The following is a 21,476-nucleotide window of genomic DNA, read 5'->3' as shown; positions in this document are numbered from 1 at the left end:
TATAAACTTCTATCATGCTACCTCTTGCTTGCCTTTTCCCTAAACTAAAAAGTCCCAAACACTGCGACCTTTCCTCACAAGGGAGCCACTTCATCCACTTCATCATTTTGGTTGCCCTCTTCTGAACCTTTTTCAGCTCTACAATATCCTCTTTGAGGTGAGGCCACCTGAGATCCCATTACAAAACCAGCAAAGACCTGATGGTTTTATGTTGTGAACTGCCTTAAGATCTATGGTGTAGGGTAGAATGGAAATTTAATAAAGAAAACGATAAATTAATAAAAGTTGACCAAACCCATCAGGATGCGTTAATGAACCAAACTAAAAATAGCATTTTTATTACACTTATTTGGTGGCGGGGTACAGGGAGCAGGCCTTGTTCTGGGTCTCCAGGGATGTTTCTGAGCAACATGACATTAATTCCTTCATTGGAGGTTTTTAAGTAGGGGTTAGGCTGCCATCTGTCAGGGATGCTTTAGTTGTGATTCCTGTGTGTAATTGGACTAGAACCTTGAGGTCCCTTCCAGTTCTATGATTTTTGTGACTCCGTCTCTCATGCTCACTTGCCTCTACCATTGCAGCCCCACCCCCACCCCCGGTTCCATCTTTGGGATCTGCATGCTTGGAATATTCCCTTGTGGAATCTTCCAGCAGACCGTGTCCCTTCATCTGTCATCTCATGAGCAGTCCTAGGACAGTACATGGAGCCCTTTGAGAGATAGAACGAGGCTTGTGCAAAGCCACTCATAAAAGTGGGTTACACCTTATAAACAGCATAGCTGACTGTGTACGGACTGTGCACCAATCCTGTGTGAATAATGTCCAAGCAATTGATTTAGGAGACCATAAATCTTGACTTCTCCCTGCAACCAAACACTGAGAGTGGTGAGTACTTTTCCCAGAAGTCTGCTTCTGCTACCTTCTGTGAAGCACAAGATTCTCTTTTTGGATTAGTGATACATACCTGTGTACATAACTTTATTTATGCTACCTTCGCACAGTTAAAACCGCGCTGAAACGCAGCTTACAACATGAAAAAACCCCCCACATAATTACAAACATAGCGAAAGTAGTCTTAAACAATAAAAAGCATCAAAAAGAATACAAATTGAAACAATTCCCACATAAATAATAACATCTGAAATAAAGATAAAATAAAAACAAACCCCTTCCCAACAAAAAACCCTAAAACAATACCCCAGCCCAGTAGACTTCTCAGCATGGGGTTGCCCTCTATCTGAAGGAGCAAGTGTGTAGTTTGGGGGTACAGCTGCATACATCTCTGTCACTAGAGGTCCAGGTGTTCTTTGTGACTAGGAGGGCCTTTTGCCAGTTTTCTCTGGTTTACACAGTACAGCTGAAGTCCATGCATTTGTAACCTCGAGGCTGGACTATTGCAATGTGCTCCAAGTGGGACTGCCCATGGGTCTGGTTCGGAAGCTCTAGCTGGGGCAGAATGCTGCAGCCAGATTGCTGACAGAAGCTTCAGGCTGAGAGCAAGTGACACCATTTTTAAAACAGCTCCACTGGCTGCCCGTCTTCTACCAAGCCAGGTTCAAGATCCTTGTATTGATTTAACACCCCCCTGAACAATTTAGGGAACCTCAGGGACCACCTGAACTGTTATAATATCACAACTCAATCACAGAGATCATTGCAGGAGCGCCATTGATCATTTCCCAAGTTGGCAAGGCTCATTTGGCAATGACAAGAAACTGAGCCTTTAGTGTCATCAGCCCAGTATTGTGGTATACTCTGCTGTTAGAGATTAAACAGAGGCCTTATGATTTCAACTTTTAAATGCCTGCTGAACATTTTTCTATTCTGCCAGGCCTAAACAGGCAATTAAGAGCACATCTCACACAATGGATTATTTATGCTTGTTTTAATTTCTTTTTGGTTTTAATTTACTTTTAACTTTTTATTATTTTACTGTATGGTTTTATGCTTTTAGATTGTTGTAAACCACAGTTATATATATTTTATGATAATAAATAATAAATAATTGAAACAGTGTGGGAGGAATTGGAGACCCCACTCTTCTGATCATTCCATCAGCACAAGCGTTCCTGTTAAAAGCAAGAAACTACAAGAAGGAAGCAGCTGGAGGAAATGACTCATGATTTTAGTTGTCTCTGTACTAATGCACAGAGTATAGGAAACAAGCAATATATATATACCATATTTTTCACCCTATAGGACGCACCAGCCCATAGGACGCACTTATTTTGGGGGGGGGGGGAATAAAGGGGAAAAAATTATCCCCCCCAGCCCCAAAAAGCAAAGAAGCCATGACAGCGAGCGGGATGGATCCCGCTCGCTCTCCTGGCTTCGTTTTTAGCCTTGGGGCTGGGGGTCCGGGAGGGAAGGCGAGGTTGCACAACCTCGCCATCGCTCCCGGAGCTGGGGGCGGGGGAAGCCCGAGAGCAATGGAGAGCGATGGAGAAGCTGCGTGCAACCTCGCCATCGCTCCCGGAGCTTGCCGGGCTAGGGGGATAGCTTCCTGAAGCCTGGAGAGCGAGAGGGGTTGGTGCGCAACGACCCCTCTCGCTCTCCAGTCTTCAGCAAAAGCCTGCATTCGCCCCATAGGACGCACACACATTTCCCCTTCATTTTTGGAGGGGAAAAAGTGCGTCCTATAGGGCGAAAAATACGGTACTATATGATTAGATCAGAGTACATATTCATTTTTACATATATTTATTTTTTGAATAAATGTGCTATTCATGTCACTGTTTTGTATCTTTGTGTTATTATCTACTTTTGAGGGTTGTGCAAACCACTGTTCTGAGTAAATGCTTTTCATTGGGTAGGGTAAAGTAAGATATGGTAGGGGGCTCCGGAGGTGCATTCACAGAACCAGGCAGTGCCCCACCCCAAGATGTTTAGGAACTGCTGATCTCAAATCCTTGTGTCTGACTATAAGTGTGTATCAATAACTTTTGGGCCCTCCATCCTTTGACTTCCTACTCAAATTATGCAGAAAATACACATACAGCTCATTTAGCAATTAAACCCAGCAGGGATTAAATTGAACAAGGAAAGCCCCTTGCTGCCAGCAGCACCACAGTGGGATCTGCAGTTTAAATATTAATTTATTGATGCAGAATGGTAGCAGAACAGCATTAACCAACCCTTGCCCATTCCCTTCCTTGATATCAGCTAGTGTTTGCAGCAACAACCAGAAGGCAGACCCAGACAGGGCTTTGCAGGTCTTCTTGGGTCATTGAGAAGGATCAAAAGTTTGTGCTGATGGAAGTAATCAAGAAATGTGCCCTGTTCTGATGGCTTGCACACCAAATAATTGCATTGCATTCTTTAATGATTGCAAATTCTTGGGAGTGATGTTTTCCCCAAGGCATCAAGAAGGTCATGAGCTCCTTAGAATAACTTCCCTCTATCCTCCTGTTTAGCAATGTTCTCGTTCCTTGATTCCAGGACAGGTTGCTCTTAAGACTGCAGCAGAGATAGATTTCCAGCCAGTGTGGTGGAGGCTGGGGGTGCAATCTTTATTTTAAGAACATAAGAAGAGCCTGCTAGATCAGGCCAGTGGCTCGTCTAATCTAGCATCCTATTCTTACAGTTGACACTATATGCCCATTGTAGGAAACTACCAAGCAGGATTTGAGCACAGGAGCTGTCTCCCCTTCTGTGGTTCCCAGCATCTAGGATTCAAGAAGTCCAGCCTCTGACTGTGGAGGCAGAGCACAGCCTTTATGAATTTCTGTAATCCTCTTTTAAAGCCATACAAGTTGGTGGCCATCACTGCCTCATGAGGGAGCAAGTTATACAGTTTAACTCTGTGCTGTGTGAAGAAGTCCTTTCTTTTTATCCTTCCTGAATCTTCCAACAAGCAAGAAAGATCCGTTTGCCTAATTGATCACTGATTCTCTTTTCAGTTTCCTGCTGGCATTTGCTAATTATCTCCTCCTCCTCCTCCCAGGTACCGGATGCACAAATCCAGAATGTACAGTCAGTGCGTCAGGATGCGGCATCTCTCCCAAGAGTTTGGATGGCTTCAAATCACTCCCCAAGAATTCCTCTGCATGAAAGCTCTGCTCCTCTTCAGTATTAGTAAGACACATTTTTTTCATGGGGGCCTTTTTATTTCCTTCTCCCTTTCTTTCAAAAAAGAATAAAAGAATTGTAGAGTTGCAAGGGTCATCTAGCCCTATCCCTGATAGATGGCCAGAGATACATAGCAGAAGACTGCTATACAGCACACACAGAGTATTTTAATCAACTATTATTTTATTAATTGTTACTTATTTATTGCATTTATTTCCCACCTTCTTCTCCAGAGAGTTCATGGTGGTGCACATGACTGTCCACCTCATTTAATCCCCACAACAATCCTGTGGGGTAGGTTAAACTGAGAGGCAGTGACCAGCCCAAGGTCACCTAGTAAACTTCACTACTAAGTAGGGATTTGAACCCTGGTCTCTTCCTAGTCCTAGTCCAACACTCCAACCACCACACCACACTGATTCTCAATAATTTAAGGTGGTGTGATTAAACCTCCTTCATCATTTTATTCTGACAACCACTCTGTCTGACAAAATCCTTTCTCTTACTACTGCAACCACTATTATTACCACCAGCATCATTATGCACCAAAATTCCATCCCATCTTGCATGTGATTAACTTATGCAATTTCAAGCATGTGTGGTTTTGAAAGCCAGATGGTTGAAATCCCGCAAATTAAATGCATACAAGGTAGAGAGCTTTGAGAGCTTAAAAGCTCCTTTTGCACCTGGTTCTCCCAACATGGAAAGTGATTTTAAGCTCTCAATACTTACTTACTGAGCTCTGGGATGCTCTCACAAGATCTTGCCGGAACTCAGGCTTACCTGCAAGATTACATCAGAGCCTCCCAGAGCCTGGTAAGCAAGGTGGAGAACTTAAAAGCTCTCTGCCTTGCTGGGAGAGGGGCCAGGCGCACTTGGCACACAACTCCCAAAAGGTAAAGATACTCTCACGGGGTGGTTCCAAGCAGGTGGTTCAAGTGGGCACAGTTTTGCAAATAAGCGCCGTCTTGGAAAGTAACATGCACACAAGGCACAACCATACTGTACATTGACAATTTTTCCTCTCTTTCTACATGCACCAGTTCCAGTGGACGGGCTGAAGAACCAGAAGTTCTTTGATGAACTTCGGATGAACTACATCAAGGAACTTGATCGCATCATTGCTTGCAAGAGAAAGAACCCTACCTCCTGCTCCCGGCGTTTCTACCAGCTCACCAAGCTCCTTGACTCTGTGCAGCCTGTAAGTAAGAGGAGAAGGGAAGAGAAAGAGGGTTAGCCACACACATGGCAAGATCTTTTGTTAATCTTTTGATCAAAACTCCACAGAATCTGCTGTTGAACTTGTGGGGTGGGGGAGTGCAGGGAGAGGAAAACAAAACACCAACAAACCTGTAAAAACAAGCACTGGAAGCAAATCTGCAGAAAGTCACTGTGACCTCACAGTCATTTCCTCCAAGAGAGAACTGTGCCATCAAAGAGAAAGATGTTTGTGGGAGGCTGACTTTAAAGCCCTAAACGGCCTCAGCCCAGTATACCTGAAGGATCGTCTCCACCTCTATCATTCAGTCCAGACACTGAGGTCCAGCTCCGAGGGTCTTCTAGCAGTTCCCTCACTGCAAAATGTAAAATTACAAGGAACCAGGCAGAGGTTCTTCTTGGCAGTGGCGCCCTCCTTGTGGAACACCCTCCCATCAGATGTGAGGGAGATAAAGAATTACACAACTTTTAGAAAACATCTGAAGGGAAATTTTTAATGTCTGACATTTTATTATTTTTTATATCTTGCTGGATGCCACACAGAATGTGCAGGGTATAAACAACATTATTATTATTATTATTATTATTATTATTATTATTATTATTATTATTTTATTTCAGATCTAGTACACATGCAGGGACACATTCCTTAACCCCCAGGCTGCCAATTTATTTTTATTATTTTATTATTTATTAAATTTGTATACCGCCTTATACCCACAGGTCTCAGTATGGTTCACAGGATAAAATCACAACATTAAAAACAAAAAATGCATAATCAAAATAAAAACAAGAACAATCCAGTAACACCCCCCCAACACATTTTAAAAGGCATTGAATGCCAGTCAACCAAATGCCTGTTTTTGCCTGGTGCCTAAAAGTGTATAATGAAGGCATCAGGCAAACATCCCTGGGAGAGCATTCCACAAATGGGGAGCCACTGCAGAAAAGGCCCGGTCTCGTGTTGCTACCCTCCAGACCTCTTGTGGAGGAGGCACACGAAGAAGGGCCTCAAAAGATTATCTCAGGGTCAGGGTAGGTTCATATGGAAAGAGGTGGCCCTTGAGGTATTGCGGTCCTGAGTTATTTAAGGCTTTATAGATCAAAAACTGAACTTTGAATTAGGCCTGGAAACTAATTGGTAGCCAGTGCAGTCAGACCAGGATCAATGTAATATGCTCAAAGTCTCTTGCCCCAGTGAGCAACCTGGCTGCTGAATTTTGCACTAGCTGAAGTTTCCAGAAGCTGCCCTACGTATAATGCATTGCAGTAATCTAACCTTGAGGTTACCAGAGCATAGACCACAGTAGTTAGGCTAACCTCGTCCAGATAAGGGCGTAGCTGGGCCACCAGCCGAAGCTGATGGAAGGCATATAAAATACATGTTTGAAATAGCACACCAAAATATGCATCAAAGAAGAATAAATAAACGCATTAGGCCACATTGCGTAAGAATATTAGGAGAAGCGTGCATGAGAATTTGTGTACAATTATTTTGGCATAAGCTTAAAAAAAAGCAGACTGATGCATAAGTGGGGCAGACTGAACTTAAGGTTGGGAAAGTGAGGAACAGAGAAAAATCAGAACTGACAGATGCGTCCCACTAACAGCTCAGTGACAGAGCACCCGCTTTTTACTGCAGAGGGTCAGTCTCCAGCATCTCCCAGGTAGAGCTCCAGAGAGAAACTCCCTGCTTGAAACCCTGGAAAGCCACAGCTAGTCAGTGTAAAGATACCAGATGGGCTGTCTCACCATAAGGCACCTTTCTGTGTGCATGCACACCAGAATGTAAGAGCCCTGTTGGATCAGGCCAGTGGCCCACCCAGCCCAGCATCCTGTTCTCACAGGAGCCAATAACAAAAAAAACCTAGATTCCAGCCTGCCGTAGTCAAAGTTGCTCCCAGGGTGCCTCAGTACCACCTAGGAAGTACTACCTGGTGGTTATTCCTAAGAACAGGAGAAGGTGCCTGCATGCCTTGTTTGTCTATGCAGAAATGGTACCACTGTATAATATTGTTACATTCCACTCCAATCTCCAAGTGGTGAGAGATTCCAGAGGTTACAGGTGCTTGCCAAGGGTTCAGTTTCCTTGGAATGAAGTTCAGTGGAGACTGTGGTGTCTTTAGGATATATGTTTTCAGTTGCAATAATATACAACCTGAGCACAGGCCGGAATGGCTCACAGCATTAACACTCCAAATGTTCTTGCTTCTCCATTAGTCACAGTCTTAAATCCAGCTCAAATCAATCATGTCTCCATCTTCCATCCTGCTTTCTGCCTAGCTCACACCAAACACCATCTCTTGTTCTAGGTGGGGGGGGGGAGGAAAACCTCCCCTCCCCCCCAGGCCTGAAAGGCCCCATCCCTTAGTCACAGCTCTTGTAGCCCAGCTCATCCTTTTGGGATGCTGATCCTGGTGCTTAACTACTCAGTCACAGCTATTGCCTAGACAAAAGGGGCTGGTTTGTTGAGCTTGTTCTCATACCTTCCACCTACCTCCGATACAGGAACCCAAGAACTGGAAGGGACTCAGGACATCATGCATACTTCCTCCCTTGAAAACCCACATCACTATAAAGTGACATCACCGTCTCTCTTTCCTCTTTCCTAGATTGCCCGAGAGCTGCACCAGTTTACATTCGACCTCCTGGTCAAGTCCCACATGGTCAGTGTGGATTACCCAGAAATGATGGCAGAGATCATCTCGGTGCAAGTCCCCAAGATCCTCTCTGGGAAGGTGAAGCCCATCTACTTCCACACACAGTGATGGAGCGAGGGAGACACAGGAAGGGAGGAGCCCTTTGCGGCCAAGGCCCTGGAAGCTGCCAACCTTGTCCAGCCTTCACTTGCCTGTTATTTTTGCACTGCAGTGCCTTGGAATACTGTATACGCTACAAATATATACAGTAATAACGAAAACAGAACTAACCTGCTGGGATTCTTTTCAGTTTCAGTGACTCTCCACCTGGGGGAATTCCCTTTTCAAGTGGGAGCTTTTTTCGGCCTGTTTTGAAACAGCCCAGCATATGTGTGCGCGTGCAAACTCTGCACCTTCTCTACTTTTCTTTCCTGTTCTTATATATATTTTTAATCTGGTGTTGTGGCATGGTGCCAGGCGGCACTTGTTTACATTCTTGGGCTTCTGCATTTCCCACAATGGCTTCTGTGGCCCTGTACCACGATGGGAAGTCTGGCAAAACACACACACACATTGTGTTTTGGGTGTTCCCTTCACTGCTGTTTTATTCTCTCTTTTTAAACAAAACCAGAATCCAAGATGACAAGCAGGTTGCTCAAATCAAATCCTGGGAGTGGGAAGAACTTCATTTTTGGGGAGTGGGTGATTTTATTTTTATTTTTTAACAGTTTTTTGATCAACTCTTAACTTTTCTGTGCAGTGTGCTTTTTCCCCATTATGTTGCGAGTCTCACTCTTAAGATGCAGGAGGATTTCAATAGCATATATGAGGACAGGAAGGGAGAACTGGACTCAAAATCATATGGAGGAGAGAATGTAGTGGAATCATACAACTGCAAAAAAAAAAAAAGTGTGTGTGCCATCACAGCTGCAGGCATCACACGGATTCAGATTCTCCAGGGCCACATTTCTGCATGTGAACTAGTCTCAGTCCTCATCATGTTTGGCCACAAGCCACTGCCTCAGATTCGGCTGCTGTTCAGTGTGCCTCTCCAATTAACTCTGAGGCCCTTACAGCAGCATTTACCTGACACAAAGTGCCCAAATCCATACAGTGCTGTTCTTGTGCTCATGAAAAATGACACAAAGCATTAAGAGGAGCTGGAGGGTAGTGCTGAACCCTCCTGGTGCCCTGAAGGTTACAGAGGGCTGTTTTACAGTGCAATCCTTTTTTCTTACTTCCTTTTCTTTCTGTGGACCATGAGCCAAAACTTTAAAAAAAGTCACCCAATGAATGTGAGCACATTCCAGTTTTGAGCATTTTTTTGTTTTTGTTTCTCCATCACAAATGACACTCTCCTCAAAAAAGGCAGCTCTGCAGTGCTCAGAGGGCCTCCATCCAGCTGCTTTTGTCACCTACACCAACATCCCTCCTCCCAGCTCTGCTTCCCAAAAGTCAGAGGCACCTAAAGACCCTCTTGGAAGACTTTTCCTTGGAGAGCATGGTGGGCAAGGGCCTCAGAAGCCAAGCCAAGTGAAACAAGGACTCTGATGCCCCTTTGGGGTTCCTGAGAAACTGCACATAACTATGGTCCTAACCCACTCCACTGGGGAAGAACTTGTGTTTTCATTATCTTTTTTAATAACATTGTGGTACATTGTAAAGAGAACGTGTATTGGGATGGGGATGCGCTTTTCATTTTTGTGATTTCTGTAGTTGAGACTGCCATTCGTCTAAAGGAGTAATGGGGAGTCAAACAAACCTTAGAAACTTTCCTTGGTTGTGGGAAGAAGAGCCCTCAGTCTCAATAAGCTATCCTAGAGCAGTCCCTGGCCAGAGAATCTCACAGGACGACACAAATAGATTCTGAGCTGTTGTCTTCTGATTTTTTCAGAAAGAATTATATGTGTGTGGGGGGGTTATTGTTCCAGGTCATGTCCTAGAATGGCTGAACTGAGTATGTGTTAAAAGCTCATTGGTTCTCCTAAGAATGCCACTCACAATTATCCTGTTTCTCAACCATCGGTTTTATCTCCCAACCCTATTCTGTTCATCCCTGGAATCACAAGAAAATAATCACAAATTGTTTGACTCCTTTGATTTTTGGATGTGGATTGTGATTCTCTAGCTCACAATCTTTATTTAGGTAGTGATAACTTGCTTGTCTTTAATTCTAAAAATGGCTTAAGGCTCCGCTCCTACTGCCATGGGCAGTTTCACCTGCCTCCCTTGTTCAACAATGGCCTGGCAAATTGTGACTTTGAAGGATCTTGCATACCTTTCAGAAGCAACGGCTGTAAAGTTGCACTTTGCAGTGATGCATTTTTAAAATGACTGTTAGCCATTATCCCAATCCTCCTACCTCCCTCAAAAAAAAAGCAGCAGCCATGGGAATACTCTGGGCAGTGGTCATTTTAATAATGTGGCTCTGCAAAGCTTGATTTGGTTTGATTATTTTCAGCGATGTCACCTGCAGTTTTATTGAAATATGTTTAAAAGATGGGCTTTTCTTTTACTGTGCAGACTGTTGAGAAACTTTGCTGCTTTTGGAGGGGAGGCAGGAAGCACCTCAGAAATCTTACTCTGTTTGCACCTTGAGGGGTTTTCATATTGTAGGGGTTTGAGGATGCTGAAAAAGGGTTGGCTTGGCCAGGTGTTTCAAGAGATGACAGAACATTGAGAAGCGACAATGCAGCACCTTAATTTGGCCATGGTTACTTGATGCAGAGGGATGCGGGTGGCGCTGTGGGTAAAACCTCAGCGCCTAGGACTTGCCGATCGCATGGTCGGCGGTTTGAATCCCCATGGCGGGGTGCGCTCCCATCGTTCGGTCCCAGCGCCTGCCAACCTAGCAGTTCGAAAGCACGCCCGGGTGCAAGTAGATAAATAGGGACCGCTTACCAGCGGGGAGGTAAATGGCGTTCCGTGTGCTGCGCTGGCTCGCCAGATGCAGCTTCTCACGCTGGCCACGTGACCCGGAAGTGTCTGCGGACAGCGCTGGCTCCCGGCCTATAGAGTGAGATGAGCGCACAACCCTAGAGTCTGGCAAGACTGGCCCGTACAGGCAGGGGTACCTTTACCTTTACCTTTTACTTGATGCAGAAACAACAACACACATACCCTCCCATGACGTACATCAGTGCTGGTTAAAAAATCATTCTGCTCTTTCCATCAAGCTGTTTTTCTTACAAATGCAGCATGTGGATGTGGACCTCTTTGTTGTCCTTAGGAACAAAAAAGTGCGAAATGGACAGGTGATGGACAGAGCACTGGAAATAGACATCAGACGAGCCTGGCTGCTGGATCAGGCTCACCTAGTCCAGTCTCCTGTTCTCAGAGTAGCCAAATGCCCTTAAGGATCTAGCAGTACAGATAGACTCTGTGCCTGGAGAGTCCACAAGAGCATCAGAAGAGCCTCTTGGTTCAGTCCAATATGGACCCATCTAGCCCAGTATCCTGGCCCCACAGTGGCCACCCAGATGCCCCACTGGGCCCCACACATTGTGCCTAGTAGTGAAACCTCTGAGAAAGCTTTAGGAAGGATACATGTGTCATCATGAAGTTCCATTTGTTGACTCACGTTCTTTCAAGTTGACTCAGTTTCACTTGTGGTTTGCATGCAATAGAGTTAGCCGTGGGGAACTTGCATGGTTTGGACGCACGCGCACAGGTAACTCACAATTTGCACAGGGGTTGCATTCTGGAGATGGCGCATATATAAGAATGTATGCTCAAGCTGCTCCTGTGAGAGGAGGATTACCTTCTGGAGCTGATATGCTGAACAGGTCTTACCCCCTTAACAAGGCAGAGAGCTTTAAGCTCTCCACTTTGCTCACCAGGCTTTGGAAGGCTCTTGCAAATCTTGCAAAATCTCTAGAGAGAAAGCATCCCAGTCTCCATGCAAGAACTTCCCAGAACCCCGTAAGCTAGGCAGAGAGCTTAAAACCTCTTTCTGTGCTGGGAAAATCCTGCACAGAAATTTGAGCTCTCTTCCTTTCATGTGTTTAATTTGCACAATTTCAGCTGGCCAGCTTAGGTTGAAATCACACAAATTAAACATGTAAGTTGTGGTGGTACCATATATCTCATTTTAAGCCTTTTCCCCTTCTGTGGGTTCAAATCTCTTGGAAAGGTCAGCTGGGCATCCAGTCATGCAGAGCAAGACTGCATGCCAGAGAACTGCTTCATGTTCTTCAAAAGTGGCCAAGAGTTCCCCAACATCTTAAGAGACTCAAACCAAGTTGTGGGAAGTGGCAATGAATATATCTTACATGTATATAGTCAACAACTTCACGCACCCGGTGTGGTAGCCTCTAACCTACAGAAGTGGGCACAGTGAACTTTCCAGCCCCCTCTGATTCTTTGCATTTTGTTGCTATAACTAGATTTGTGCAAGACTTGCTATGCAGAAGGATGCTTTGGGTGGCATTGAAGACTGCAGGGCAACCTCTGCCCACCTCTGCCCTAGAGCCCCTGAGGGATCTTTGGATCCTGACTATGTTTTGAAGAGAGATTGATTCAAAATACCTGTAATGAATACAATGTAAAAAGTGGGGGGGGGGGTTAGAAATGGTGGTGGTGATGGGAAATTGAGCAGTTACTTGCTCTGGTTTATTTACAACCGACTACAGTTTTTTAAAGGGGGGGGGAGCTTGAGAAATACCAAAAGCATTGACAATGTCTTAGCCTTCAATCCTTACTTTTATTATGCAGTTTATGCGTTATTATTATTATTCTGTGATTTTTTTAAAAAAAAAATTATGCTTGCATATGTTCTATTTTGTGAAAGTTGCCCTAGTTTAGTCTTTAAACTCACTGTGGCACAGACCTATCCACACAGACTCCTCCTCCTCACCTTCTGATAAAATCACAGAGCTGTAGAGTCCAACCCCCTGCAGCACCCTGCACTTCCTGCCAGGCTTCACAGGATGTAGCCCCCCCTTTTTGGGGGACCGCAGCAAAGCCAGGTACCCCCTGTCCCCATCTATTTGATTTCCCCAATCCGTAAGTGTAGCAGGTAGTAAAAAGTATTGTTTCTTATATCCTTCAGCTTCTGCGAAAGCAGAGTAAGGCCCTTCCTTGGAGGCACTTGGAAGTTGCAGCTCGGATGTTCTTTCATAGAGACATGTCTCAAGCCCTCTTCCACTGGAAGCAAAGAAAGATCTTGAGTATTTTGACTCTAGTTGGGGAAACAGCTTTGAGGACAATATCTCTCCATCATGGAGCTGGTTGGGTTTTTGTTTTGTTTTTTGGGGGGTGATTCTGTGTATTTTAAGAATTATGTTTTCTGCACTTAAAAAATACCATGCCTTCTTTTTTTTGAGGTGGGTGGAGAACATCCTGCGCCCTGAACTGAGTTACTACAGGAGATTGAAGCACCTTATAGAGTCTAAGCTATTTTTGTTCATCATTGCAACCTTTTTTTCTATCTTTTTTTTTTTTAACCGATAGAATGCTTATTTAAAACGGGAGAAAGAATAGGGTCCTGTTTTCATAAATCACATACTTGTATGCATGCTGGGGAGGGGGGATGTGTATTGTGATAAGTCTTTATGCAATGTTGTCCACCAGCATTGGAACAAATGCACTCACTCTTGCCTGCCTTAATTGGGGGGTGGGGGTGAAGGGAGAGTTAATTTCACCCCTCTTTTTGCCCTTTGAAATTTACTAATGTGTGCACTGGCAACACTGGACCCAGTTGCCAATTTTGTTACAACCCACAATTGTAGAATACTGTCTGCCTGGCCACTGTGAGAAGAGGGTGCTGAATGAGATTGGCCCTAGGCCTGACCTAGCAGTTCTCCTCTGGTGCTGTTATGGAACCTCTAGGTCCAGAGGCAGTCTGTCTAGATTCCTAGGATTTTATAAGCATTTGGCTGCTAGATGGGCTTCATACATCAGTGAGGCACTTCTTTTATGGAACATCTCCAAAACCCAACTCGTATCTCAGAAGGCAAGGATACTGCAGCCAAATGTCCCTAAGAATCTAGGAATCAAGATAGACTGCCAGCTAAATTTGTGTGGGAGAACTTTGCACTTTGGAAACAAAACAAAGGTGCCCTGGATGGATTGGGAGTAGGCAGGGAGATGTCTGTGGCCTCCTTGGGAAGAGGCAATGCTTGGGCTGTGATTGTGCTTCATCTATAGGGTTGAGTGGGCATGATACAACCAGGTTTACAGGGCCAGGGAGTAGGTAAGGGCCCCCTCTAAGATGCCCCATTGCTCATGCACATGCGTGTGAAGAGGACCCTGTCCAGTCCAAGCCTCCCCTTGCTTTTTAGGGGGCAGAAGGTGCTGTTTCCCTTCTTCTCCCCTCCTTCTCTTTGCAGACGTCACATTCCCCTTCAGAGAGACCCAGGCCAGCCGGCATTTCCTCTGTGTCAGTGGTTCCCAATTAGCTAAGTACTGTGCACTCCATTTCTCAAAAGCCAAGCCATGGACTCCCTACTTTTGAAAATTTTGATATATCTGTGGTAGTTTTTGTTATGTGAATGTGCCACAGACCCCCTGGGTGGGTTATGCAGACACCCTGGGGTCTGCAGACCATCAGTTGTGAACCACTGCTGCAGGGTGTTGCTATGCCCACTACAAACATCTCCATTGGGCCTTCTGAGATAGCAGGCTGGACTTCAGAGACATTCTGTAAAAGATTGTGGCGCTTTTGAACAGCAAGGAGAGATAATTTCTATCCATTTGCCTGTTTATGTGTTTATGTATAATTTGATACGCTGGGGAAATCGGAGGAACTTTGTATGATTTTGTGGGGGGTGCGGGGAGTTATTTGCAAAAGGAGGTAAATAGAATTGTAGTCTGTTTATGCAGCTAAATAAGCTTGTGAATCTACAGGAACATCAGAACCAGCAGAGCAGCTGAAATGTATAACCGCGTAATAAACAGACACAACGGGTGGGTGGGTATTTGATCTCAGCTTCAAGGGATGCTAGGTGGGTCTGTTGCAAATAATGACAGGAATAAGAGCCAGCCACCTGGGGAAGAGTTGTGGCTTAGTGGGTAGAGCACCTGTTTTGCCTGCAGAATGCCCCTGGTTCAATCCCTAATGGCACCTTCAGGTAGGGCTAGGAGAGACCCTCTAGATCAGAGCTTTCCAAACTGTGTCACGACACGTTAGTGTGTTGGCTGCAGTGTGTAGGTATGTCACACGAACGCTCCCCCACACTCCTCCAAGAGCTGGAAAAGGGTTAGTTTAACCTCCGGTTTGGTAGTAAAACTGAATTACTGTGCCATGAAATGATTCATGTCTAAAAAGTGTGTCACCAACAAGAAAGGTTTGGAAAGCTGTGTCCTAGATGAAACCCTGGAGAGCTGCTGCCCAGTCAGTGTAGACAATACTGAGCTAGATGGACCCAATGGTCTAACTCAGTGACAAGGCAGCTTCCTATGTTCCTCTTTTGCTCTGTCTCTTGGGGGCCTTGGAGCATATGCCAGCCCCGCTGTGAGTCCTTCAGCAAGGCTTGCCATGAAGTTGAGGGTCCAACTTGGCTTCCTTCGGCCACTTGCCTCTAACTAACATTGCAAAAAAGAGAAACCTGAAGCTAGCAACAAGTGAAGCTTCTCATACTGGGAGAATTTGGTAGCCCCTGTTCTAGAGCCATCATTGGACACTCACAGCAGCACTGCACATTTAAGGCAACCCTGGGTGCTACCCACCAGGGACACTGGAAATGAGCTGGGTGTGCACTAGGACCGTCCTCTGGTGAATGGCACCTTTCAAAACAAAAAGCAAAAACACATTTGATCCCTCTGCAAAGGCATTGATGCTCAGGAGCCAGAGACCACCCCACCTCACAGGATGTCTTAAAATTGCATCTATCTCTGCTCATGAATCAGGAAGAGGCAGGGGACTTCTGGTGCACAGGCAGGGCAGTCCAGCATACTGATAAAAGACAAAAAATTAAACCTCTTTTTTCTGTCTTCTTGGTTTCAAGAAAGGGTAAATCAACCACACCAGGGCAAGTTTCATGCTGTTGTTCAGATCTCCCTTTTTTGTAATCTTGGATTCTCTTGTTGCTCCAAATTCAATTAAAAAAGGCAAAATTTTGGTTGTTGGAGTATATTGTTGTTCATTTGTGTGTGTCTCCCCTCCCCCCGAAAAATGACTTCTACAAACTATTTTGCTGTGTTGCAACAAAACCAAATGATCCATTTTCCAAAAGGCAATAAGGCAATTAATTAGTGCATATCAGCTTTTATAGATTTTCCTGCAGAATCCTGAGAGTAAAGAAGAGAACTTCATTCAAGCTAATAGCAGTACAGTCTCAGCAGGTGCCTGAAAAAAGCAAGAAGTTTATAACCAAACAGAAGTCACTACCCAGGCATTGCTTTTTCTGAAATGAGGTCTAATTCCCTCACCAGCCTTACTTTCGCCAACACCACAAGTGTATCGTTGTTGTTGTTGTTTTTCCCAGAATGTACTTGCAAAGCAGCCAAGTTAATCAAAGGTGCACATTTTCAGGTACAGAGTAACCTTTCCATGGAGATCCCTGAGTGACAGACTCCAGTTTAACAGCCTCATTGCAGCCTTGTGTCCACAAAGCAGCAGCTTCTGTGGAGGCTACAGCATATAGATACTGCACCTCCTTAGCTTATCAAAAAAGGACTTCCAAGAAGGGAAAGTAAAAGGGGGGGGGGGAGTAGGTATGCGGTTGGAGGATGGATGGCAGCTAACGGATTGAGGTTGAATCCTGACAAGACAGAGTACTGCTCTTGGGGGACAGGGAGCGGGCAGGTGTGGAGGACTCCCTGGTCCTCAGTGGGGTAACTGTGCCCCTGAAGGGCCAGGTGCGCAGCCTGGGAGTCATTCTGGACTCACAGCTGTCCATGGAGGCACAGGTCAATTCTGTGTCCAGGGCAACTGTTTACCAGCTCCATCTGGTACGCAGGCTGCCCGCAGACTGTCTCACTAGAGTGGTGCATGCTCTAGTTATCTCTCGCTTGGACTACTGCACTCTATGTGTGGCTACCTTTGAAGGTGACCCGGAAACTAAAACTAATCCAGACTGCGGCAGCTAGACTGGTGACTGGGGGCGGCCGCCGAGACCACATATCACCGGTCTTGAAAAACCTACATTGGCCCCCAGTACGTTTCCGAGCACAATTCAAAGTGCTGGTGTTGACCTTTAAAGCCCTAAACGGCCTCGGCCCAGTATACCTGAAGGAGCGTCTGCACCCCCATCGTTCTGCCCGGATGCTGAGGTCCAGCGCCGAGGGCCTTCTGGCAGTTCCCTCATTGCGAGAAGCAAAGCTACAGGGAACCAGGCAGAGGGCCTTCTTAGTAGTGGCACCTGCCCTGTGGAACGCCCTCCCACCAGAGGTCAAAGAGAAAAACTACCAGACTTTTAGAAGACATCTGAAGGCAGCCTGCTTAGGGAAGTTTTTAATGTTTAATAGACTGTTGTATTTAAATATTCTGTTGGAAGCCACCCACAGTGGCTGGGGAAACCCAGCCAGATGGGCGTGGTATAAATAAATAAATAAATAAATAAATAAATAAATAAATAAATAAATAAATTATTATTATTATTATTAAACACAAGGGTTTTGTGGAGTCTCCTGCAGTGGACCTTTGAGCCCAGGGATACTCCCAGCTCTTTAAAAGGTCTGTTTGGTCACCGCCTCTCTGTGTTTGGAAAGTCACCAGGCTTTCCTAGATCAATAAAACCTGAGTTGGTCCACCCCAGAGAGACGGTCCTAAAACTCAAGACAGATTTTTTTAAAAGGACTTATTTATATGGCTCATAATAAAACTATGGAACTTGCTTCCACAGGAGGCAGTCCTGGCCCCCAACTTGGATGGCTTTAAAAGAAAATTAGATTCATACAGAATAAGTATTGAGGGCTATTAGCCATGATGGCTATGATTTTGCCTTCACAGTTGGAGACAGCAATGCTTCTGAATCCCAGTTGCTGGAAACCACAAGAGGTGAGAGGGCTCTTGTGCTCAGGTCCTGCTTTGGGCTTGGCCCCTGTGAGAACTGGATGTGCTATGGGCCTGATCCATGAGGCTGTTTTGATATTCTTAAGGTGGTAGCACCACTCATTCTCCACTCCCAGCAGGATGCCAAATTTATCAAGCACAGCTTTGAGCAGTTGAATCTTTTTCCCAACCCCAACGCACACACCCCAGTCATACACAAACCACAGTCCAAATTGCCCATGTTTTGGAAGTACACAGTTGCATACCCAACAGCTGTCCCGATTTAATTGGGACACCCTGGATTTGAGACCTGCAACCTTTGGCTGTGGCAGTGGTGGTGCACTCCAGCAGGGTGCCTCCTCAAGGCACACATGGTGCAGGAGATGTGCTGAACAAGGCAGGGAAGGATGGAGAAGTAACCATCAAACTCTTTAGGGTGCCACCGGGTGCCTCCATCCCCTTGCATTCCTGAGAGTGCAATGCACCAGCTGCCTCCACATGGTTGTGGGGACACACCCAGGGCTTGGCAGCGAGCTGAGAGTACACAGCAGCAAAGATCTGGGAGAAAGTAAGGCATGTGTAGGGGGACTGTAGGGGAAGGGGCACTAGCAAAGGCAAAATCCTTGTCCAATCACAAGCCACACAAGTGAACCTGGCCTTGGATGGGAAAGGGGGATGGGACAGATGTCCTGGAAGGGGAGGGAGTCCGCTTGGCAAAATCAGAAGGCAGAGAGTGTCCACTTAGAGAACTGCCACCTAAGCCGTGCACTAGACGAGAAAGCAGAGGCAATGTTGGAAGAAGTTCCCACCAAAGAATAAAAAAGATGATGGACTATGAGGAATTGGGAAAGTTAATAGTCAAAATAAGAGAACCTAATGACGATGGTTTTGTGGAAGAATGGAAGCCTTTTGTAAATTACTTAAATACTATAGTGATGAACTCAACAAGCAAGATTTGAACTATGAGCAACAGAAGTAATTAGAAATTATTGCAGCAGAGAGGGAGAAATAAAAACACCATGGAAAACGGGGTGGGAAGTCAACTAAACAAAAGACAAATTTATTATGTCTTAGAGTGTATATGTTAAAAGTTTGAAAATTTAATAAAATATAATTTTTAAAAGAGAGAAAGCGGCAATGTCACCCCCAAATCACAGGCTGAACTATAGGGGGAGGACACACTGACAAGTGAGGGGGAGTGTCCCTATTTTCCTCTGAATCAAAGTTGGAGGATATGCAGTTGTGCCTTTGGTATTGTAGGCCCAGATCTTTGGAATTCTCAGCATTGAGTTCATCGCCCAACACACAATGTTCTGCTCCATTCACAACTGGTAGGAGGGTTGCCAAGGGTCATATCGCTTCCCACCCCCCTCATGGACTGTTGCTATTTCAGGAGCTCTGCCCATAAGAATAAAATGATAGGTATAATGGATAGAGTCTGTATTTCCTGTGAAGCTGAAATCCCTTAATTTTCAAATGCATCTGCAGGGGAGGTGGTGGGGGAAGAAAGTACAGCAAGGAGTAACAGCAAATATGTTTTCAAGGAAAAAAAAAAGGTCTGAACCATCTACAAATATAGCACATGGTGCCCTGCTCTGGAAACTGAAATTGCGGTGTATGTTGCACCCGGAGCTGCAATTATTCTTAGGCTTTCATTAGCAAGCTCTTTCCCAAGCCCACGATTAATAAGTAAAATAAAGCACCATAAATTGCCATAGCTAAAGGCTAGCAGAATCAGAAGTCTCTCTTGCACCTTTTTCCATGAGCAGGCGTGCAGGGTATAGGGGGCACAAGGGGCTTCAGCCTCCTGAATATTTTGAGGCAGGGGGCAGAGGCCCCCCCAATATTTAAGGGGCCAGCCAACCCCCACTGCCCCTGGATGAGTGTCAGTGCGCCAGAGCACCGTCCCACCAGGCAGGTGTGGGTAACTTGGGCAGTCAGTGCATTGGCATTATATGAACAGAGTGTCTTGACCTGGTGAGCATCCATGTGAAAAGGACTTCTGGACTGGGGCCTTGGATGAAGAACACAGCTTCCTGGGGCTGATGGAAGCTGCAGTTGAATACCACCTGGAGACGGCATCATGTTAGCAAAGGGGAAACGTTCATTTTTACAGCACTAGCAGGTAATTGTTTTGTGTTGTGTTGTTTAGTCATTTCTGACTCTTCATGACCCCATGGACCAGAGCACGCCAGGCACTCCTGTCTTCCACTGCCTCCTGCAGCTTGGTCAAACTCATGTTCATAGCTTCGAGAACACTGTCCAACCATCTCGTCCTCTGTCGTCCCCTTCTCCTTGTGCCCTCCATCTTTCCCAACATCAGGGTCTTTTCCAGGGAGTCTTCTCTTCTCATGAGCTGGCCAAAGTATTGGAGCCTCAGTTTCACAATCTGTCCTTCCAGTGAGCACTCAGGGTTGATTTCCTTAAGAATGGATAGGTTTGATCTTCTTGCAGTCCATGGGACTCTCAAGAGTCCCCTCCAGCACCATAATTTAAAAGCATCAATTCTTCGGCGATCAACCTTCTTTATGGTCCAGCTCTCACTTCCATACATCACTACTGGGAAAACCATAGCTTTAACTATACGGACCTTTGTTGGCAAGGTGATGTCTCTGCTTTTTAAGATGCTGTCTAGGTTTGTCATTGCTTTTCTCCCAAGAAGCAGGCGTCTTTTAATTTCGTGACTGCTGTCACCATCTGCAGTGATCATGGAGCCCAAGAAAGTAAAATCTCTCACTGCTTCCATTTCTTCCCCCCCTTCTATTTGCCAGGAGGTGATGGGCCAAGTGGCCTTCTGTGGTTGGTGTCAAATGCTGTGCCACCATTGCATGGTGGCGAAATGTGGACCCTGAAGCCATTGGGGCCAGCAGTGTGCATGTGCAAACACACCACACACACACACACACAGAGAGAGAGAGAGAGAGAGAGTAGGATTGCCAGGTAACCAGACCTGCAGCCTGACCTGCTCTGACAGCATGACCCCTAAAGGCAGCCTGCTGTGCCAAAATCGGCAGCTGAAGCTTTTCAAGGCAGAGATGGATATTACCACTTGCTCTTGCCTGCACATCAAATTAGTGTTAATAGAGTCTGTTGAAAAGATGGCAAAGCTGGTCACCTCACATTAAAAAGAATATTATAGACCTGGAAAAGCGCAGCAAAAATAATGAAGGGGAAGGACTGTCTCCCCTATGAAAACGGGTTGCAGCCTTTGGGACTTTTGGGTTTAGAGAAAAGACAAGTGAAAGGCAACATGATGGGAGTTTGTAAAATGATGCATGGCATGAAGAAAGTAGATAGAGAAAAGTTTATTCTCTCTCGTAACACTAGAACTCATGGACATCCAATGAAGCTGACTGGTGGAAGACTCGGGGTGAGTAAAAGAAAGTCCTTTATGCAGCTCATAGTTAAACTGTGGAACTCACTCAGTGATGGCCACCAACTTGAATGGTTTTAAAAGAGGATTAGACAAATTCATGAACAAGGATATCTTTATATAATTTTTTAATTAGTTTTCCAATATACCCCCAATAATAGCCAAATTATAACAATAACAATTCCCAAATTATACAATTATCAAAGTGCCAATCAACTTCCAATTAATACATTTTAGTTAAAAT

General features: G+C 45.3%; 1 protein-coding gene across 2 annotated transcripts in view; it reads left to right on the top strand.

Annotated features, from left to right (window-relative positions):
* Nucleotides 1–13,338, top strand: part of AR (androgen receptor) — a 242,148-nt gene extending 228,810 nt beyond the window's left edge. For both annotated transcript variants that reach the window (XM_081847008.1, XM_081847009.1), the window contains exons 6-8: nucleotides 3,944–4,074; nucleotides 5,112–5,269; nucleotides 7,899–13,338. In XM_081847008.1, the coding sequence (XP_081703134.1) occupies nucleotides 3,944–4,074; nucleotides 5,112–5,269; nucleotides 7,899–8,054 (445 nt within the window). In that variant the 3' untranslated portion in view covers nucleotides 8,055–13,338. The remainder of the gene's footprint in view (nucleotides 1–3,943; nucleotides 4,075–5,111; nucleotides 5,270–7,898) is intronic.
* Nucleotides 13,339–21,476: the final 8,138 nt, after the last annotated feature.

This window comes from Podarcis erhardii, assembly GCF_964252035.2.
Source record: "Podarcis erhardii genome assembly, chromosome: Z".
In the NCBI taxonomy this organism is placed as follows: Eukaryota; Metazoa; Chordata; class Lepidosauria; order Squamata; family Lacertidae; genus Podarcis; species Podarcis erhardii.
This window is presented reverse-complemented; position numbering and strand designations above follow the sequence as displayed.